The sequence below is a fragment of the Mya arenaria genome, chromosome 10 (assembly GCF_026914265.1).
Source record: "Mya arenaria isolate MELC-2E11 chromosome 10, ASM2691426v1".
NCBI classification, from domain to species: domain Eukaryota; kingdom Metazoa; phylum Mollusca; class Bivalvia; order Myida; family Myidae; genus Mya; species Mya arenaria.
In genome coordinates this window covers 4,508,711-4,531,386 of record NC_069131.1, presented here as the reverse complement: position 1 = coordinate 4,531,386, position 22,676 = coordinate 4,508,711, and the positions used below count along the sequence as shown (strand labels likewise).

Here is a 22,676-nt window from a genome sequence, read left to right as displayed (position 1 = left end):
TCTTTCTTATTGGTATACTTATTGTCTTAAAGATAGTATGCTGGGTCCGATAAAAGATACATATATACTCTTTATTTCCATCCGGATATTTTTTAAATGCTTAACAATTAAAACAATGATATGAAATATATCCAGCAATGCCAAAAAATCTCGAGAGGTATTAAGAACAAAAATTACACTATTTCATGACCGTAGTAGTATTTCGTGAAAATGTTCATGTAGAGAACGAAACAATAATGACTATTTCATTATAGAATAACGCGCTTTTTAGGCTGAAAATAGTATAATTTTATGTAATGAGAAACGTAATAAATGATTAAAGATATGATACAAGACAATTTACCGAATTGTCAAACCATATATGAAAATATCATTTGCAGTTCAAAGGCGTCAGGCAGCCCCAACATTTGTTATTAATTGCAACTGCACGCCTTTAGGAGCGATAAACCTGTCATTTTGGTGCAGACAAACTTGGGAAATATCATGGATGAAAACAATAATTTGTCCGTGACTTAATTAATTGTAAATACTGCATCTTGTCGATAACGATTACCAGACACATTTATTTATTATTTTTCTCATTTTCGTCTAATTCCGAGCAATAAAAGTCTTGTTATGTCCATAGCATTCATTAATTTGTAAGAAAGCAATCTCTTCAAGTGTGTGTCAAGTGTTTGTATTTCGTATAATGATAAACGACTTCTTTTATGTATGTTTATTGTTTTTCAAGTTTGTTTATATGTGTCGCATGACTTTAGAAATGCACAATGTATATTTATTTGACAGAAACAAACTTATCCTGGTCAATTATAGATAATAATAGAATTATATCAAACATATGAATTGTTCTAGAATGTTGGTATCAACCCCATTTACCTAATCCCTTAATCGACATTTTCTTGCAAAAAACAACAATAACAAACTTTATCATTTCATGAAATAAAAGTCTATAAAATAACAACAACGAATGTAACTTTTTCACCTGGGACTGTATAAAGCAGACTGATGAGTTCCTGTAATAAGTTTGCACATGTACTTTACCATAGAAAACTTGTGAACATTGAAAAGGATGTCTTTAGTCTGTTATAATTACACAAAGAATCTTATCTTAGGTACTTATAATAACATTAACATCCACCTTAAATGCTGATTCGCAGCCAAAATGGCCTTATTTGTATTACATAATGAAAATTAAACACCTTACTGGTTATTGCAGAATGATGCTACATAGTACAAGGAACTACTCGAGTCTAGGAGGAATTGACTTGTAATCAAACAATAACGTATCTCCCTAACGTGCTATCTCCTTAATTGGAAGTACCGTATAAAACGGGTTATTTTGAATATATTTCCCATTTGGGAGGAGATTTGCAGTCCGGCCAAAAATCCAGTCAAAGATATATCAAGATAGAACAAACGAGATGGACAGATATATTAGTTCGGTTTGAAAGTGTTCTTGTTATGAATGGCGTCTGGTGTAGTATGAAGCCAAGAATCCTACTTAAAGTGTAACCAAAATTACCGTTTTGGGGTCTAGAATCCAATCGTCCATATCATAACAGCTGACTGCTGTTCCATCGATACTACAAAGACCTGCTTTTTAAAAACCTCTCTTAAATTTTGATGATATTGAACTGGTTCCTTCGTTATTTTTAAATGGTTGGTCATTTTAATCAAATCAATGGGAGAAATAAACAACCTTTATTTATGTTGCAATATTTTATTATTTAACACACAGACTAAACTCACGGTTTTTCGAAAACGGGATGGATACGTACAAAAAGATACTTGGACTTGTAATGGCTATGCTCTCAAAGTAGATGATATTTATCATTATATTAAGGAATGGTAATAAATTTAAATTGAAGTTATACATTTAATCAAAAGCATTAGTAGGAAATAGCTTTCAATGGTATGAACAATTTTATTTCATAAATCCAAAGAGTAAAGTTTGAAATATTTTGTCAAGTGTATTCTGCCTTTGTTTGTTTAATATTAAATTATGCATGTGAAGTATGGGGCATTCACTAAATCCAAAGAAGTAAAACGAATACTAAATGATAACATTTCAGCTGCAATTCTGTAGTATGAGCTGTCCTTTATAAATCAACAAACTATGTTGTATTTGATTACTCCAATACTGTACATGTTGACGCATAACACATTCCAAAGACAAAAATATCAATCTTCAATACATACAAATCAAAGAATGAATTTACCAAAACATAAAATGAAATGTAACTCAACATATTATAACAAAAAAACCCGTAAAAACGGTCGCTTATCTTTGTAAACTTTTTCTAAATTTAAAAGCCTTATCTACGTATGTACATATCTTTCTGAGTTTAGAAATATTAGTACTTTCGAAGAGTTGTTTCAGTTTTTGCCATCGACCTGCTTCAATAGACAGATTATGAGATGAAAGAGGTAACCTAGACATTGCGATAGTTAAATTATTATATACGTTACACTTTAAATAATACTGAAAGCCAAAGGAAACAATTGATTTAAAGAAAGTGCTTCTTGGTGAATTTCCAATTCTAGCGTTCAGTTTTGTACATTTGTATGATACAAACGTTGTTTAAAAATACTAACAAACACATTTGCATTACGAACACCTTGAGCTAGCCAAACATCATGAAATCCTTGTGACAATAAATGTTGAAGTAATGTTACCCACGATACCTTATTTGGAAGCAAATCAACATCAGCTTTTAGACAATTTTATAATACTTCAAGCCGTCACTAGTCTTTAGCCAGTACCCTACAATTCTAATATATCTATTGTAGGCTAAATCAAAGCTATCGATTGCACCTTAAACATTCTGAGAGCAGTGTTTTACCTAAATAATGCGTTTACAATACTGTGTATGAACACGTTCGATAGTATTTGCCTGATAAAAAACCCAAACCTCACTAAAGTTATTCAAAATGGGTAAAATCAGTTTGTCAAAAAGGTCGAGTTATAAAATGTTTTATATTTCATGCATATTTCAATAATGCAACTCAAATAATAGGGAAGATTAACAAACTCACTATGACATTTTTGATTTGCAAGTGAATCTCATGAATAATGCATGGTGTGTTTTGTTATTTTGGTTGATTTTGATCATTGTTAAAAAATCTTATGAAGTAGTTTTTATCAATTAGGAAAAGATAAATATATAAATTCTAATTCCACCGCGTGTGCAGCAAAATAATCCGGTTGATTTTTCACTTACTCATAAACGTTTAAAGTTTCAGAATTCAAAGATTTTCATGTAATTTGTACCATAAAAGAGAAAAATAAACAATTTTGCTGATTGTGTCAGCCGAATTCAATAATGAAAATGTTCGATTTTTTTCTTTAAAACGTTTTGTGATCTTGTGCCACTGTATTTCGTTGTTATTTATACTGAATGACTATGACGTTGCTATAACATCAATGCTGTATAGATTCTAAAAACAAAATGGAACGGAAATGGGCGATATAAAGTCACGTCAACGACAGGAACATGCGCAGCTGTAGCTGCGCAAAAACCGCAAGGCTGTTTGTTATTTGTATTGAGGTTTTAGTACTTAATCGTTACTTATTTTTATAACATTGGTATAGTTCCCATCTCTTTTTTTTTGCATTGTATCCAGTCACTGTTAAAATAAAGAACAATAGCGAAAGTTAATACTAGAAATTTATGAGAAATGTTAAATTAAGTTCCGAGTCAGATTATCACTTTAATCTAACTCTATTATGTAATCAAAATTAGGCAAAGTGAATGTTGTACAAAACTTGCTTAATTCGGCAAGGACAGTTAACAATGGAGGATCATTGTATCCATTTTTATAAATCCTAGGTGATGACAAGCTATCTCCTGTTTGAAGTGTTATTTGAGAGACACTAAGGTGTTATGTGCAGACAGCAAGCTTGGCTATGTTTTAACCAATTTTCTTCAACATCGTTAATGAAGTCTGCTGAAAACGCACTTGCGCTTCGTTAATCGGGATGTGCGGCGAATGTCTGACTTTGAAGAACGTAAAAGGCCTTATATTGGTTAAACAATATAACTGAAATGTCAAGGGAACATTGTTTCGGAAACATTAAAACTCGAGATTTTTTTTCCTAAAATAAGTCAACGAACTTGCAGTTACATAAACAAGACGATAGAAAATAAAGGGATAAGCCAAGAAGTCTAGTGACCAATTAAAACAAACAATGAACATAATCTAGAAGGAAAAGTCACGTGGTCTAAATGATCTGTTGAAATCACCAGGATCCAGTCCATACAAACAGTGAACAGAAACTGGAGGGGCACACCAAGAAGTCTAAATATCCCGTTAAACTCCAGGGTCCAGTCCTAAATAACAATGAACAGAAACTGTACAGAACATTTAGTGTTAACTTGAACATTACAGTTCATCTTTGTGAAAATAACGTTTACAAATGACATGACAATAACAGCTATAGACGAGAAAGTGCAATATACATAACGATATTAGGAAAAGTTGAACACTTGTTAAAAAAAAAATGTTCAGTTAAAATCTTCAAAGCGTTATATCGCGTAAGTTAAAGGCATGTTTGCAATGTTAAGATATGGAGTATACACCGACATTAATAAGTCTACAAAATATTTTTACTTGGTCGTGCATTATAAAAATTTATGAATGAACGAGACATTCGTACCGTCACATGACATTACACATTGTACAAATATTGAATATCGTTACTAGAAGTTGTCAAAAGCGCACAAACGGTTGATGTAAAAAAGTTTGTTTGTTGTTGTTTTTTTTTTTTTTTTTTTTTTTTTTTTTTTTTTTTTTTTAATTTGAATGCTTTACCGTGTTAAACTCATTCGACTTTATTGATGCCAAAAGGATATGATCTAGGTACATATATTTTTCAGAACAATTATTAGCCTTCATAAATAAAAAATAAAAAAAATGCTACGATGCCACAAAGTCCCAAGTAAAATAGTGATAAAACATTGCTTATGTTTTTATCTGTACCTAAACAAGATGCATTTTTTATCAATTAAGTCAAATGATCATTATTACGATTTATTTTTCATCAACCTTTAAAGTGCACCAGCTTCAAGGAACTGCATTAGCACGGCCAGTTGATACTAAGTTAGACCTGACCTTAGGGTTAAAAAAATGAAATAAAGGGTATTATCTGTCAAGGTCACAAATAAAAATGATGTCAAACCTTTGTGTAGACATATCATCGTGAATAAACCTGCACTTTTGTTATTAAGGACAAGCTGGTGACTAGCAAGTAAGGAATTAGACCCACACATATGTGAATTTTAGTTGCCTGTGACTATATTCAATATAATCAAAGTGCTGAAAGCATTGATGGACTAGGGCTTCATTTAGGGGAATGTTGACAACCATGTTCTAAGCACTGAAAAAATCGGCTCATATCACAAGGGGTCACTGTTTAGAGTGAGGGGGCGGGGTGTGGGGTTAAAGCGTTAAATCAGATAAAGTCATAGTTCTTTTGAATTTCTCAAAGTCGTTTAATCTGATTGTACAAATTAATTTACGTGTTTGGCGTATGTTAACCAAAGTACACATACTTCTTTAATTTGATCAAATCTTTTATATCAAAGATCTGTTATTTGCAGTTTCAGAGAGGATTTTCAATGATGTAATTATAAACTATATAGAAAACCTGTCACCTCTTTTTCAGGAGAGCTTTAAACCACAGGGCCATACTTTGAACAATCTTTGTAAAAGACATCTACATTGTACACGTATGTCAGACTGCATGCACAATGCTTTTAGGAAGTAGTTTTTATTTGAAAAGTGAAGAATTATTTTCTCCCTCTTAATTAGTGCTTGGTATTCAATTAATATAAAATGTTACCATGATAACTTAGTGCTGTTGATAAATATTAGGCACTGCCTTCTGTCTCATGCTATTCTTATTACTGCTGCAGACTTTTGTACAAAGCAAGTTGAGTAGACTAAGATGAGATGAATATCGTTTATCAAGTATGAAATATTGAAATGTCTTTTAAATACATTGACCATCAAATTTCATAACATGGTGTCAGCAGTTCATCACACTGCTTGTGAGAATGGAATACCAAACATAATCATATTATTTATCATATACCCATCATCAATCCACATGCAATACATATCACAAAATACTTTAATCCATATTCCGCTCCAGTGCATTACGGCCATATACCACTCTTGTGACGTCACGTCATAACAAGTATGTTGCGCAATATTAAATTGACGTCATTAAACCAACGAGTGTATCCTTAAAATGCAATTTATTATGCAAAGATGTGGCTTCTAAGTGATCTAATCAGTAATGTATATAATAAAATGATTATTAGTACTGCGTTTTGATCCGGATATGGCGGTATGTCATATTCGATTCTGTTAGTTTTTTTGTAGATTTTGATTTTACTCGGCTTGTGCCTTGTGAAAACCGAATCTGCAATAATCTACTTGAGTCGAATACAACCTCCTGGATCAAAACGCAGTACTTATAACCCTATTATGTACAAAACCTGTTACCCCATGGACAGAGCATCTTTAACCCACAGGGCCATTGTAATTTTGAACAATCATTGTATGCAGTACTTATAACCCTATTATGTACAAAACCTGTTACCCCATGGACAGAGCATCTTTAACCTACAGGGCCATGGTAACTTTGAACAATCATTGTAAAAGACAACTACATGTCAGACTACATACAAGATTCTTAGGAAGTAGTTTGGAAAAATGAGAATTATTTTCTCCGTCTTAATTTGTATGCATTAAATAAATGTTGCAGTTGACCATTCTTGTATTGTCCTCTGTTACTTTCCTGATAGCTCCCTATCTCAATAGTTGCAAAAGGTTGTAGGTTCATGATTCCCTGGTCAAAAATGTCATACAGAAAGAAGATGTAGAATGTAGAATCAAGAAGCTTTCTTTTCAGGCACTTCGAATTGAATAGTACTGAGACATTTGGAGTGCCTAGAATTTGTTGGATTCGTAGGCAACGTGTATCAGGTGTTGCAGTACATTTGGCAAATACTTTTCATCCGTCCTTGTAAATCTAAAAAAGTTTTCATTTTGCAAAAGTAGTTAATATAACTATAATAAGGTTGCTAAATCAGAGTTTGAATAATTCTGAAAACTAGATGTGCCTTTAATTGCAGCAATTTGAACTCCAACTCATAATGTCAATTAAGCTGGTTAAGCAATACTGCAGTTCCTTGGTATGGGGATTGCTTTATTTACTTGAATAAACAAACATTTCTTGCGTTGGATAGTACAATGTATCTTTGATTTGGATTGTAAAGTATAACTTATATAAATAAATATATATTCTTAACTTTTAATATGTAATTAGACAATTAGTTAATTTTTCAACTGCGCATCAAAACCCTGAATCTGAATACACAAGCTAATGCATCAGTCAATTGTAACCATGCCCCCCCCCCCCCGGTCCCGGAATAGCGGGGACTTTTATTTTCGGTCCAGCCAACCCCAGTTAAATTCCCCGACCTGCGGAGATAATCTGGTGGTTAAGTCCCCACCAAATGCACCCGCACCCAAGGAACATTAGGTTAAGCCCCATCCACACTGTATTTTCCGGGAAGACCCGGCACTGCGGGGCCTACTGAAAGGTAAAAACATGGCCCATTTCGACGGCTATCCACGGTATACCCCCGGATGTGGGAGCCGTGGTTTTAATTGACTGGTGCATAATGATCCTTGTGATCCATTCTCATGCCAAGACGATTTCTGTTCTAACATTGCCAGGTTAGTTATTCTTAAGCATAAAAAAGCCTGGACAGTATTTGAGAAAGACTGTTGTGAGGTTAAATCTTCATTACTTCACTATTCCACAACATTGGGTGATAATGGAACTTTATTGAATATTTTGATTTTAATTTTGTTCCCTAAACGCCACAAGTCAACTGATTAATACAAATTAATTCAATTCTATCTCCACAATATTCGGCACTGCATTGTTAAATAAAACTAAAAAGTTACACTTGTAAATTATATAACCAAATACCTTTTCCTCAAATATTTCACAAATTTATATTGATATATCAACAAGAATGCATCACCATACTGTACCTCTGACTGATTATTGATTTTCATTCTTGGCTAGAAAACAAAAAGTCAGCACAAAGCGTCTTCAGAAAAAGAACTTGTAAAGTATGCACCAGTCAATTGTAACCCCCCCCCCCCCACCCGCAGTGAACAGCAGGTACTTTGACTTTCGGTCCAGCCAGTCCCCGGTAAAATCCCTGCCCTGCGGGAACGAACTGGTGGTAAAATCCCATGAATAACCCCGCACACCGGGGTTTTAAGGTAAGAGCAATTCCCTGATATAATTTGCGGGAAGACGAAACCAACGCAATCTCCCGGCATTGCGAGGACACTAGTTCTGGCTTCCATAACTTTAATGTTGATATTTTTTTATGTTTACAACACATTGAACAAGTCCAAAAAGGATATATATAATGTGTTTGCGGAAGTTCTTTAGCTACGAGGACACCTGAAAGGTAAAAACACAGCCCTTCCACCCCCGGTATATCCCCAAGGGGCCGTGGTAACAATTGACTGGTGCATTATACGAGAGGAAATCAAAATTGAGCCGGCAAGATTGTTTTACCTACGGCGATGGTTTATCACAATGTCATTGAACAAAATGTACACTGAGAGTGGCTCCAAGACTTTTCTATGCACTTAGGTAAACAATCATCTTATTCATAAGCCAGATGCTGTGCACATATTCATACATTTGGCTTCATTTAGAATGAAACTTCATAAATAAGTATGCGCATATTTGATATTTTTTATCCCCATTTTGCAAAATTGAATCACATGATTTTATCAAACGAACTTGTATTGCTTGAAAATTTACGTGTCAAATTAAAAATGCTACCCACGGTAAGATGAAAATAAATCCGTTTGATGGTGGTAATCATTCAATGGCGGCTTTATTGATAAATTTCCTCAATAAAACACGTATGAAATTCACATCATCAACATCCGGAAGTAGTGATTACATACATGTCTGAATCATTCGGCCGCTCTGATCAGAGTAAATGAGGTCAATACAGTAGACTGGTACCCTGATTTACTTTTCCTCAAAAATATAAAGTTACGCGGCATATGGGTTTTAGTTAACATTAATAGTAGTTAAACAATAAAAAACAAAAATCATGTTGTGTTTGAAAAAGTGCTTAGTGCCATGCAATGATTAGTTAAAAAATAAACTTTGTATCGAAAAGAAAATATCACGGAAACATGCAAATTATGTCGAAAAAAAGAACAGGGACCGACTTCGGATTTTTTTATTAACAATGGATATCGTTTTTATAAATAAATACCAACATTCTATACAAAGGATATTAACAATACTTTTTGAAACAAAATTTCCTGGTTGTTTTCTACTTAGACCGCACGCTTTATTCGCTTACGTATGAATTCACAAGACATTTTGAATGCGCGATGGGCACCTCGGTTATCTTAAACTGGTTTCTTTTCGGATAAAAGAGAAAGAGGGTACCAGTCTATCAATACAGAGCATTGAACGGGAAATTTTCGTTGCGTACTTTTCCAATATGTTCATATTCTTATTGCATGTAATCTGACCGTATGCAAGAACATTCATGTGGTTAACCCGATTAACCCACTCGCTACGTATGACTTTCTTGTGCTTCATTAAAAGAACATACAGTTAGCTTGAATTGTTAGGAGAACTATTTTTATTGGATTTTTGTCATTGTTATCAGTTCTGGCACTACTTTGATTATTCAAATTCGCTAACGGCAATCCAATCAAAATACAGCGTATGAATACATTACGTCAGTGAACCCCCAATTGCGGCTTGAGAATGCAGATATCGTGAGTATCGCTATGAACTAGGCCACATGTGCCCTAGTCCAAAAATCATCCTTATCTTTAGACATGCCTTGGTTAAAAAGATTCAGTCCAATCTAAACACTCAGTTTCTAATCTTCAATTTAAGCTGAGTCGTATAAAGAATATTTGAATATCTTACGAAGGAATTATCGTTTTTATCCTTGTAGAGAGCTTTGTTATCTTTGTAAAAATATTAACTATTCAAACTTTTGAGACCAGTTTGATATTGAAGATGAGTTCCATTTTGTGTGTTTATGAACATGTTATATACTAGTAGTTATTAGGCAGAAATATATATTAACAAAAACGTTGTGTGTATATACGCCCCTCTGTGTTGAATTACCACCGACAAAGAAACTCAATTATTAATGTGCGCTGATTGGGATCTTTAAATAATGATAGAAAATAACTGTGTTTTTATAATGCTAATCTTAATAATTCATCTTAAAGATTAGTCCTCGTTACCGCACTGTTTCCCATACTGCAACATTACTGCAGTAAAAGCGTGCATGTATTTATACACTTTACAACAATTTTCCGACTTTGCACTTCTGGTACTACTTCAGTAGATAAAGAACAAACTTTTAAGAATATACGAAAGCGTTATGTCTGTTTTCGTTCATAAATGAACTCTTATATCGTTATGGAAACCGGAAGCCAGATATATTAACGTGTAATAAGTAACGTGTGGGTAATTAAAGCGTTGTTCTCTTATAAGCACGCTATTTGTTGAACAAGTGTCATTGACAAACAATTACTACACCCGCTAGACTCATTATTGAAATTAAACAATTCCAATACCTCCTCTTTGTATCGAATAAATACAACCAAAGTTGAAAGCTTCTACGGTTCAGAAAATGAAACGAAATTACCATGAACCATGATTGTAATAGAAAAATATATTGCCTTTGAAGAACAATATTTCAAGAGAAGGAAACAAATTCAAGGAGACGTGTATAGAAATGTGACTGTTCAACATTCCTAACGTATTAATAGTGCCACACGGATGTGTCATGCTCTCGTATTTATCGAGATATATGTCCACACGATATGCAACATGTCTTGATCAAAATACACTTGTGCGAAATCAAACTCTGTGGTTTTGAACGACATGAAGCAGCAGGGGGGATATGCCATTTTGTGATAAACTTCGCTCTTATTGTTAATTGTTGGGACAAGGGCAAGTTTTTTCGTACCGTTTAATACCCCATCCCCTCTCCCCGGATCTTTTTATTTTACAGACCATGCCAATGCATTGTGAGAGTTATATTGGTTTCATTTTTATACGGCGTTGATTTATCCATGGGTTCAAATCTTTTAGTGTAGTTTCGTCAAATAGAAAATACTCATTTAATGATATTGTATTGTTATACGAATAAAGAATATGTTTGTTGTCTTGTGGCGTAATGTGCCTCAAGTTTGTAAGGCATTGATATCAGTATGCCGTTATTAAAGGTTTGACTAATGGGCGTGTCTCTATAGTCCTCGAAATAGAAGCTGCTTTTTAAATTCAACTATCAATTGAAGATTGATGGAAAACGTGCGTAACACGTGGTATATATCGTGATGTGTTGGTGAATTTCTTACAACCGATTACACGGGACAGCTACAATCCCACAACGAGCGCATACGTCGGTGCTTTCACGTCGTAGACGGTTTATTTTAAGCAGTCACATTATAATAGTCATATTGTGAAAACAAATCCGTTCCTTTGATCAATATTACAGACAAAGAACATGCGTTTTTTCTATTTCATTAAAATACGCTAAAAGTTTCAAGTCAATGAATAAGTCAACGCCATATACAAAAGAAATCAATTATAATCCCCCAAAATAACGGTTGACAGGCAGTTAAACGTGTCCCCAAATGTATGACGTAAGGATTTACCAACACATTACTGAGTATTGCACAATCATCCTGCAGAAAACATAGAGCTACTCAAGTCTAGGATATTTTCCTGCTAAGCAAACAATTAAATATCTCCCAAACGTACAATCTACTTAATTGAACGTACCGACAAAACACGTTATTTTGAATATATTTCCCATTTTGGAGGAGATTTGCAGTTCGGCCAAATATCCGGCCAGATATACGTCAAGATAGAACAATAGAGGGATAGACAGACAAATTAGTCCCGTTGTAAGATGTTCCCGGAATGAATGATTTCAATGTTTTTCACTTTTGGAGATTTTGTGTATGAACAATGCTCAGCTTAAGACACTGATATAAATTCAATTTAAGAATAAGCACTAAACCTAGTATTTCTTCTGTTGTCTAACATTATCAATAATACCAAACCAAACATGAAAGCCCAGTAAGCGTCGAAAGGCTGTAGGCGCGACAAGACTGATTTTACTTTTCTCTAAAAGCCAAAAAATATTTTGTGAGGCCGCAAACTGTAGCCGATGCTTGTCATTACCTAAGAATAGGTTATGTAAATTGTTATGTTTTAAACTCGTTAGTTTCATAGCACTGGCCTATATGTATTAGGACATTTAAGCATTGCTTTCATATTACAAGTGTATTGCTAGTGTCATGAAACCCGATATTGGCAGAGGACGTTTTGACGCTTTGTAGTAGGTAAGGCAGTGTCTTTTGTCAACACGTTACCAATTTCTTGTATTGTTGTCGATACTCTTCTATTCCAATCGGTTCCTCCCAAAGATTTATTTAAGATTCGTCGAGTTGCTTTAAATGTACATATTCATTGCAATCTAATGGTCGTATTTAAACATCAATCATATGTTTGGGGGCAAATTACACCAATGTAGTGAATCAAAGCATGGCTATACCATCACAGACCATTTGCTTCCTTCCACAATTATAGGTTTAGTGCTTTTAAAAACAGGCTAAATATGCTGGATCTACTTCATCTACTTTTTATTGTTTACAATTTCACCGATTTTTTGTCCTCGTACACCGGATATGGTCATTTTACAGAATCTATACAGTGGTTACGTTCACCCAATTTAATTTTCTTAGGAGAAACGTACCTTTTTTCTAAGGTTGTTTAATGTTTAGTACAACAGTGTAGCTTTCTCCAAATATATGGTGTTGGGGGTTGTGAAGCACTAGAAATCAGTGTTATCTGACATGCAAATTGGTCAATTGACTATAGAATATGTAGAACATTATTTAGTGGTCTGTGACCTTAAGGTGAAATGTTGTTTTTCTCACTGAAACTTGGAGATTTGTTTTCAACGGCATTTTTTGTTTCTAAATGTCTATCATTTGACCGTGAAATGTTAGTCATGAAGATATAATCACAAGTTGGCCCTTGGCCAAGCTTTTCACCATTTAAAGAGTATTATTGCTCAAAAAGTTTATATACACATGTTTATAATTTGACCAGATGACGTCTCTGATGTAGAAGATAGCCTTAACTCCCCAAGAATATGTTTCATTATTTGGTATGAAATTATGCTTGAACGTCATTTTTGACCAAATACCGACAATAAAATCAATTTCGAACAAAACTCTAGTCACAAAAGCGATCAGTATAGAAATGACCACTACTTCCGAGCGACCCAAAAAGAAGTAAGCCTACTTTAACACCTGTTTTTTACAACGAAATCCTGAATGACCAATACAACTCCTAGACCTTAATAGCATTCTGAAAATATTATTGCACTGTTCATTTTTGTAAGCACATGCCATTGAATTTACAGTGTGTGTTTTTTTTAAATGAAATTGAATCAAGAAATTGGAATAAATATAATAGACTCTTAAAGCTGCCTGCGTAAAATGATGCAAACTTTTCATACGGTGAATATCCAAAACCAGTCACAATAAATGTCTATGTACAATTATAAATGATGTTAAAGTGATTCAGGTATATTATTAGTATCTTTCGTTTGGCGAGAATGTTAGATAGGTTCAAACCAACCTAAGCGTTGGGCGTTTTGGGGAAACGAGGTTTACCGGCAGATGGTAGATGCTTTTACTACCAGCTCACTTGATCAAAATATAGTTGAAATGTATTTAATTATTTTTTACCTTTGCCCGTTGGCAAGATAAGGATTTCTATCCTGGACAAATTTTGATTTTCCAAAAACATATGCCTGTGTTTTATTATGTGATCTGTATGTACTGTTTTGTATGTGGTATGCCTGTACTGTTTTGTATGTGGTATGCCTGTACTGTTTATATGTGGTATGCCTGTACTGTTTGTATGTGGTATGCCTGTACTGTTTGTATGTGGTATGCCTGTACTGTTTGTATGTGGTATGCCTGTACTGTTTGTATGTGGTATGCCTGTATTGTTTTGTATGTGGTATGCCTGTATTGTTTTGTATGTGGTATGCCTGTACTGTTTGTATGTGGTATGCCTGTACTGTTTGTATGTGGTATGCCTGTACTGTTTGTATGTGGTATGCCTGTACTGTTTGTATGTGGTATGCCTGTACTGTTTGTATGTGGTATGCCTGTATTGTTTTGTATGTGGTATGCCTGTATTGTTTTGTATGTGGTATGCCTGTGCTGTTTTGTATGTGGTATGCCTGTGTTGTTTTGGATGTGGTATGCCTGTATTGTTTTGTATGTGGTATGCCTGTACTGTTTGTATGTGGTATGCCTGTATTGTTTTGTATGTGGTATGCCTGTGCTGTTTTGTATGTGGTATGCCTGTGTTGTTTTGTATGTGGTATGCCTGTATTGTTTTGTATGTGGTATGCCTGTGTTGTTTTGTATGTGGTAGGCCTGTTTTGTTTTGTATGTGGTATACCTGTGTTGTTTTGTATGTGGTATGCCTGTGTTGTTTTGTATGTGGTATGCCTGTGTTGTTTTGTATGTTGTATGTATATGTTGTTTTTATGTGGTCTGCCTTTGTTGTTTTGTATGTGGTATGCCTGTGTTGTTTTGTATGTGGTATGTTTGTGTTGTATTGTATGTGGTATGCCTGTGTTGTTTTGTATGTGGTATGCCTGTGTTGTTTTGTATGTTGTATGTATATGTTGTTTTTATGTGGTATGCCTGTGTTGTTTTGTATGTGGTATGTGTGTGTTGTTTTGTATGTGGTATGCCTGTGTTATTTTGTATTTGATATGTCTGTGTTTTTTTGTATGTGGTATGTCTGTGTTGTTTTGTACGTGATATGTCTGTGTTGTTTTGAATTTGATATGTCTGTGTTGTTTTGTATGTGATATGTCTGTATTGCTTTATATGTGATATGTCTGTGTTTTTTTGTATGTGATATGTCTGTGTTGTTTTGTACGTGATATGTCTGTGTTGTTTTGAATTTGATATGTCTGTGTTTTTTTGTATGTGGTATGTCTGTGTTGTTTTGTACGTGATATGTCTGTGTTGTTTTGTATGTGATATGTCTGTGTTGTTTTGTATGTGATATGTCTGTATTGCTTTATATGTGATATATCTGTGTTGTTTTGTATGTGGTATGTCTGTATTGCTTTATATGTGGTTTGTCTGTATTGCTTTATATGTGATATATCTGTGTTGTTTTGTATGTGGTATGTCTGTATTGCTTTATATGTGATATATCTGTGTTGTTTTGTATGTGATATGTCTGTATTGCTTTATATGTGATATATCTGTGTTGTTTTGTATGTGGTATGTCTGTATTGCTTTATATGTGATATATCTGTGTTGTTTTGTATGTGGTATGTCTGTATTGCTTTATATGTGGTTTGTCTGTATTGCTTTATATGTGATATATCTGTGTTGTTTTGTATGTGATATGTCTGTATTGCTTTATATGTGATATATCTGTGTTGTTTTGTATGTGATATGTCTGTATTGCTTTATATGTGATATATCTGTGTTGTTTTGTATGTGGTATGTCTGTATTGCTTTATATGTGATATATCTGTGTTGTTTTGTATGTGGTATGTCTGTATTGCTTTATATGTGATATATCTGTGTTGTTTTGTATGTGGTATGTCTGTATTGCTTTATATGTGATATATCTGTGTTGTTTTGTATGTGGTATGTCTGTATTGCTTTATATGTGATATATCTGTGTTGTTTTGTATGTGGTATGTCTGTATTGCTTTATATGTGATATGTCTGTGTTGTTTTGTATGTGGTATGTCTGTATTGCTTTATATGTGATATATCTGTGTTGTTTTGTATGTGATATGTCTTCGTTGTTTTGTATATGGCCTGCCTGTATTGCTTTATATGTGATATGTCTGTGTTGTTTTGTATGTGATATGTCTGTGTTGTTTTGTATGTGATATGTCTGTGTTGTTTTGTGTGTGATATGTCTGTGTTGTTTTGTATGTTATATGTCTGTGTTGTTTTGTGTGTGATATGTCTGTGTTGTTTTATATGTGATATGTCTGTGTTGTTTTGTATGTGATATGTCTGTGTTGTTTTGTATGTGATATGTCTGTGTTGTTTTGTGTGTGATATGTCTGTGTTGTTTTGTATGTGATATGTCTGTGTTGTTTTGTGTGTGATATGTCTGTGTTGTTTTATATGTGATATATCTGTGTTGTTTTGTATGTGATATGTCTGTGTTGTTTTGTATGTGATATGTCTGTGTTGTTTTGTGTGTGATATGTCTGTGTTGTTTTGTACGTGGTATGTCTGGGGGGTTTTGTATGTGGGATGTGTATGTGGTGTTTGTATTATTATCTGTTTGGCCACGTTCTTGTGTCTCTAAATGAGGCCATCGTTAGAGGTATGAGTACTGGGCTTGTGCCTGTGGTGTTTTTTGCTTTGTTGAAACATTCAGGCTTTGTGCCATCAGTCAGTAGATACAAGAAACAAACATATGTATTAACACTTTATCAAGTTATTTCGCCTCAAGATACTTTTAGAAAATGTACATCACTTTTTAAAAGCTGTTGTATATCAGAGATACACCAAGCCTTCTTGTCCATAATATAAACCATAAAATATTGGTTGCTTGGACAAATACTGGAACTAAATTTAAACGTCAGACAGTCTGTCTCTCATGTTTACCACATGTTTAAGGATGGAGCATGTAGGTGCATTCCGAAAAATGCTTTTAACATGTTATAGAAACAAAAAATAAATTCTATAAATAAAGTCCTTCAAGAAGCTAGTTTATTTTAAGTCTGGTCTGTTTTCGCCCAAACTATTCAGTGTCATTTATATCAATTAACAAAAATAAGGACGTAGCCATATATTTCAAAACATCACAAATTAACTTGAACAATTATTTCATCTATTTAACTGAATTAAGCAAAACACCTCTAAATAATCAGACCTCTATAATCACAAACGGACCCGTTTCGGGGGTGGGGGGTCTGGTTCGCCCCTTTCCCCCTAAAATCCTCTAAGTTTACGTTTTATTTCTAAATGGAAGAAAAAGCGTAATAAAATACACCCAAAATGCACAATTTCGTACTACAAATTGTTAAAATGTTAATGGGGAGTACCCCGTGAACTCATGCCAAGATTTTAAACCAAATAAATTTTGGTTCGGGGGAGGGGGCGCAAGTCGAAAGCTAACGCCCCTAAATAGAGAAAATAACACAAGTCTTAGTGGTTTATTTCAATATATTACAAAATTAAAGAATTTTACCAGAACTTGTATCAAATTTATTTATCATTTGATAATGACTTGTGCCATACTTCAAGCACGATGAAACTTTAAGCTTCAATGATGTTTAACTAACGATTACAAGAAAACCATGAGTTATTTCTTTTTGTTATTTTCTTTCAGGTAATCTTTGTAAATTCATCAGTGAAATTAGAATTATAGCTCACTGTTTCAAAACAGTATAAATAACAATTTCGCATGTTTAACTGTTTAACCGCTCTCACTTCCAAATCAAACGCACCGGTCTGGTGCACAATTTCAACATACCGTTACGTTTACAAACAATTGTGTCCCTTAATTGTTCTTAAATACGTCAATAAACTGTCATCTTATATCCTATATAGACAAAAAAACAAACAGAAAATAATATTTATTTCAGTGTACGATCAAAATCTAGTTCACCGCGTGAACCCCAAAAGTAATATTTCACTCTTGGCTACGCCACTCATGGAACATAGCATTTTTGGGGCTCTCTCGGCGAATTAGAAAATCGTTCAATTAATCTTAGCTTTCTTTTCGACGCCACTTCACCGCGTGCTATTTTTTTTTTTTTTAAATATTTTAGATAATCGTCTCATTGCTTTTGTTAAAACATAAATAAAACCAACTTTCTTGTTTCACTGAAAATAATTAACCTTTATTTGAGATGATTATTTTCAGTGAGACCACGGAACAAAGGTGATCACCTGGCCTGGCCCGCCTTTAGTAAACCAGAGCTTGCGTACTGCAGCACATATGTTATAAAACCAACTACCCATATTTCCTCCATCCTTTACTGAGTACATATTTTGAAACGAATATTAATACACGTAATCCTTGGAAAATTGTGATTAGTATATAAATATAATAAAACACATTTCTGATATATGCTGTTTTCAGTTGCTTAAAATTAAATTGCAAAGTAAACATAACAAACCCAACCAAACATGTATTTCACAACGATGTACACTTACTTACCAATAAAATGTTGAAAAATTCTTTATCAAAGCTGTTTGTACTGTAAGTCCGTGTGGAAAGCAATGTATTTATGGCTGAATTGTCTTTTACAAATAAAATAAAATAGTTCTATATAAAACTTTCATAAACAAAAATGAAGAACCATTTGAAATAGAAGCTTTAACCAGCCAACGTCAAGATAAACCGTGTACGAGTTTATTGTTATCCATTATCCGGGGACTGCTCATCATTATTGAAGACCTCTCTACGTCATTTCAAGTAGTATTCCTACGCCGAGCGCAGTGCTTGCCACTAACCAATAAGTTCGTTAGCATTGCTAGAATATCCATGCTGGAAAGTGATGCCGGGGCCGAAAGTTGTAATGAATATGGTATTATTTTGTGGCTTTAAACACGAAACACAATCTTACTGCATTACTATTGTTTTTAATGTGTATTGCCTTCAAATTAAAACTCTGCGGGCCTACTTTCTGGAGAATAAACAAGCCACTTTTAACATATGAATTATCATATTATTGATTGCGACAAGAAATTTGTTAAACTGCTTTTAGATGACTTTGGTTCAAACAACACAACTGGTAGCACCTTATGTTGGTTGAGATCGGTCTGTTTCTAGAACAGTTATCACCTTTGCCTTCCAAATGCTCATTTTCTACAGAATTGTTTCATCCAAATAATATTTCGTGGTTACCTCGTAAAGTAAATTTGGAAAACCCTCAAGTCTGTATTTTCATCCCCGATGATAAGCTGGTCTTTTTCATTGTCGTAGCATATTGCCCATGGTCGATTCAAAATCCCGCTCTCTCTGTCAATAATCTGATATATGCTGTTCCGATTACTGTCCATTGCTTGACATAAAGTGTTTGACTCACTCCCACATATATATAATGACTTGTGTCGGTCAAGGCACACTCCGCGGGGAGTTGTTAGAGCAAGATCGTCTTTCAGTCTACAAAGAATATCACCATTCAAATTCAGGCTTGTTATTATATTTTGCTTACAGTCTGATACAACGATAGCTTGAATGTCCGGGTCAAATGTCAAAAACCATGGCGATGTAAACATTGGGTTATTGTCTGATTGTTGACACAGTGTTTTAACGACACCTCCTTCCATATCAATGATTTCTATCCCACTGTTTGGCTCCTCAAACGATACAATAAAGGTCCCATTGGAATACACTAATCCGTAGCAGTGGCTTCTTGTCTCGATTACTTTATTCCTTATGAAGGTACCATCAATGTCAATGTTCAGTCTATGGATAACACGAACGTGAGGGTAGGTGACAGCTATCTGATTGTCAGACAGTGTAGTGACATCCCAGGGGCTCGACTCGGAGGTCAACGTCTTGATGATCCGGTTGTATTTGAGGTCTACCAGTTTCAATGACCGATTTTTACAATCGGCCGCTACAAGTCGATTATTTGAAAGCAAGGTTAATCCCGATATCCACGGACTTGCATCACCAGGCATTCGGACATTGACATTCCCAGCTTGTTTGACTTTATTTGGACGTTCTACTATCTTTGAGATAGTTCCAACCGAATGAAGGTTTTCTAGTATACTGTTAGATTCTTTCGAAGGAATGAACTGGTACCTGAAAGAAACATTTAACGGCATTCAATAATTAATGCCAATGTAAATTTGACTGAAATACTGAATGAAACAATTCTCGCAATTGTACAAAATTACTATGAAAAATACGATTTCAGTAAGACCATTTAAAATTATTTTTATGCAATGTACTTGTTTACGACATTGTGCAATGTATCTGTTTACTACAGTGTGCAATGTACCTGTTTACTACAGTGTGCAATGTACCTGTTTACGACAGTATGCAATGTACCTGTTTACGACATTGTGCAATGTATCTGTTTACTACAGTGTGCAATGTACCTGTTTACGACATTGTGCAATGTATCTGTTTACGACAGTGTGCAATGTATCTGTTTACTACAGTGTGCAATGTACCTGTTTACTACAGTGTGCAATGTACCTGTTTACGACAGTGTGCAATGTACATGTTTACTATAATGTGCAATGTACCTGTTTACGACAGTGTGCAATGTACCTGTTTACGACATTGTGCAATGTACCTGTTTACGACATTGTGCAATGTATCTGTTTACTACAGTGTGCATTGTACCTGTTTACTACAGTGTGCAATGTACATGTTTACTACAGTGTGCAATGTACCTGTTTACGACATTGTGCAATGTATCTGTTTACTACAGTGTGCATTGTACCTGTTTACTACAGTGTGCAATGTACCTGTTTACTACAGTGTGCAATGTACCTGTTTACTACAGTGTGCAATGTACCTGTTTACTTCAGTATGCAATGTACCTGTTTACTACAGTGTGCAATGTACCTGTTTACTTCAGTATGCAATGTACCTGTTTACTACAGTGTGCAATGTACCTGTTTACTACAGTGTGCAATGTACCTGTTTACGACAGTGTGCAATGTACATGTTTACTATAATGTGCAATGTACCTGTTTACGACAGTGTGCAATGTACCTGTTTACGACATTGTGCAATGTACCTGTTTACGACATTGTGCAATGTATCTGTTTACTACAGTGTGCATTGTACCTGTTTACTACAGTGTGCAATGTACATGTTTACTACAGTGTGCAATGTACCTGTTTACGACATTGTGCAATGTATCTGTTTACTACAGTGTGCATTGTACCTGTTTACTACAGTGTGCAATGTACCTGTTTACTACAGTGTGCAATGTACCTGTTTACTACAGTGTGCAATGTACCTGTTTACTTCAGTATGCAATGTACCTGTTTACTACAGTGTGCAATGTACCTGTTTACTTCAGTATGCAATGTACCTGTTTACTACAGTGTGCAATGTACCTGTTTACTACAGTGTGCAATGTACCTGTTTACGACAGTGTGCAATGTACATGTTTACTATAATGTGCAATGTACCTGTTTACGACAGTGTGCAATGTACCTGTTTACGACATTGTGCAATGTACCTGTTTACGACATTGTGCAATGTATCTGTTTACTACAGTGTGCATTGTACCTGTTTACTACAGTGTGCAATGTACATGTTTACTACAGTGTGCAATGTACCTGTTTACGACATTGTGCAATGTATCTGTTTACTACAGTGTGCATTGTACCTGTTTACTACAGTGTGCAATGTACCTGTTTACTACAGTGTGCAATGTACCTGTTTACTACAGTGTGCAATGTACCTGTTTACTTCAGTATGCAATGTACCTGTTTACTACAGTGTGCAATGTACCTGTTTACTTCAGTATGCAATGTACCTGTTTACTACAGTGTGCAATGTACCTGTTTACTACAGTGTGCAATGTACCTGTTTACGACGGTATGCAATGTACAAGTTTACTATAGTGTGCAATGTACCTATTTACTATTATGAGCAATGTACCTGTTTACTACAGTGTGCAATGTACATGTTTACTACAGTGTGCAATGTACCTGTTTTCTACAGTGTGCAATGTACTGTTTACGACGGTATGCAATGTACAAGTTTACTATAGTGTGCAATGTACCTATTTACTATTATGAGCAATGTACCTGTTTTCTACAGTGTGCAATGTACTGTTTACTTCAGTATGCAATGTACCTGTTTACTCTTGTCTGAAATGGATGTACTCCTTGTCCAGTTTCCTTGGCAACAAGATTTAAATCAGTCCTTGATTTCATCATTCGAATAAACAGTTTATTTAAATCAATGTCTGTACCAGGAGAGTTGTTGACTGATTTCCGGACGCTGTCTAAACGTTTGTTCAGGTCAGATGCATTTTCTCGAAGACTTTCATTAACTTGTTCATTTTCACCACTGAACAATTCAACTTCCTTTTCAAGGTCGTCAAACAGTTTTGTAATATGAGCAATTAAACTGTCCCGATGTTTTCCCATTGCTTTTTGTGCCTCGCTCTTGTAAAATGCGATATTGTGTGCTGTAGTATCTAGTTCATTCAACGTGTCCTTCAGAATGGAGGCAGTTTTGTCCATCCTGGTTTTGAACTGAATAACTCTTGGGTCAGAGTCTATATCCTTACATATGTCTGTTATTAGTTTGACATGATGGCATCCTCTGTGTCTAGTACGGTCGCACTCGGAGCATAATAAGGTATCGCAGGATTCGCAAAAATACTTATATTTTCGATTGTCATGTACGGAACAATGATACATGCTTTCCGGATGGACTGACGTTTGATGAGTATTAAACATTCCATTTTCGTCAGCCTCCATTACAGATGAAAAATCGGAGGAATTTTCCAAACTCTGATCTTCCATCATTAGGTCCAAATTTCAAATGTTAC

At 34.6% G+C, this 22,676-nt stretch overlaps 2 protein-coding genes across 2 annotated transcripts in view; both read right to left on the bottom strand.

The window, feature by feature from the left end:
- The window catches only part of LOC128206883 (uncharacterized), a 46,236-nt gene extending 27,582 nt beyond the window's left edge, over window positions 1–18,654 (bottom strand). Inside the window, exon 1 of the mRNA XM_052909591.1 lies at window positions 18,356–18,654. The gene's annotated coding sequence lies outside the window, so the exon portion shown is untranslated. The remainder of the gene's footprint in view (window positions 1–18,355) is intronic.
- A 387-nt stretch (window positions 18,655–19,041) lies between these two features.
- LOC128205990 (E3 ubiquitin-protein ligase TRIM71-like) lies at window positions 19,042–22,650 on the bottom strand. The gene is made up of 2 exons (XM_052908107.1): window positions 21,974–22,650; window positions 19,042–19,951 (listed from the first exon to the last, which is right to left on the bottom strand). Exons 1-2 carry the CDS (start codon window positions 22,648–22,650, stop codon window positions 19,042–19,044), a joined length of 1,587 nt encoding a protein of 528 aa, XP_052764067.1.
- Between the last annotated feature and the right edge of the window lie 26 nt (window positions 22,651–22,676).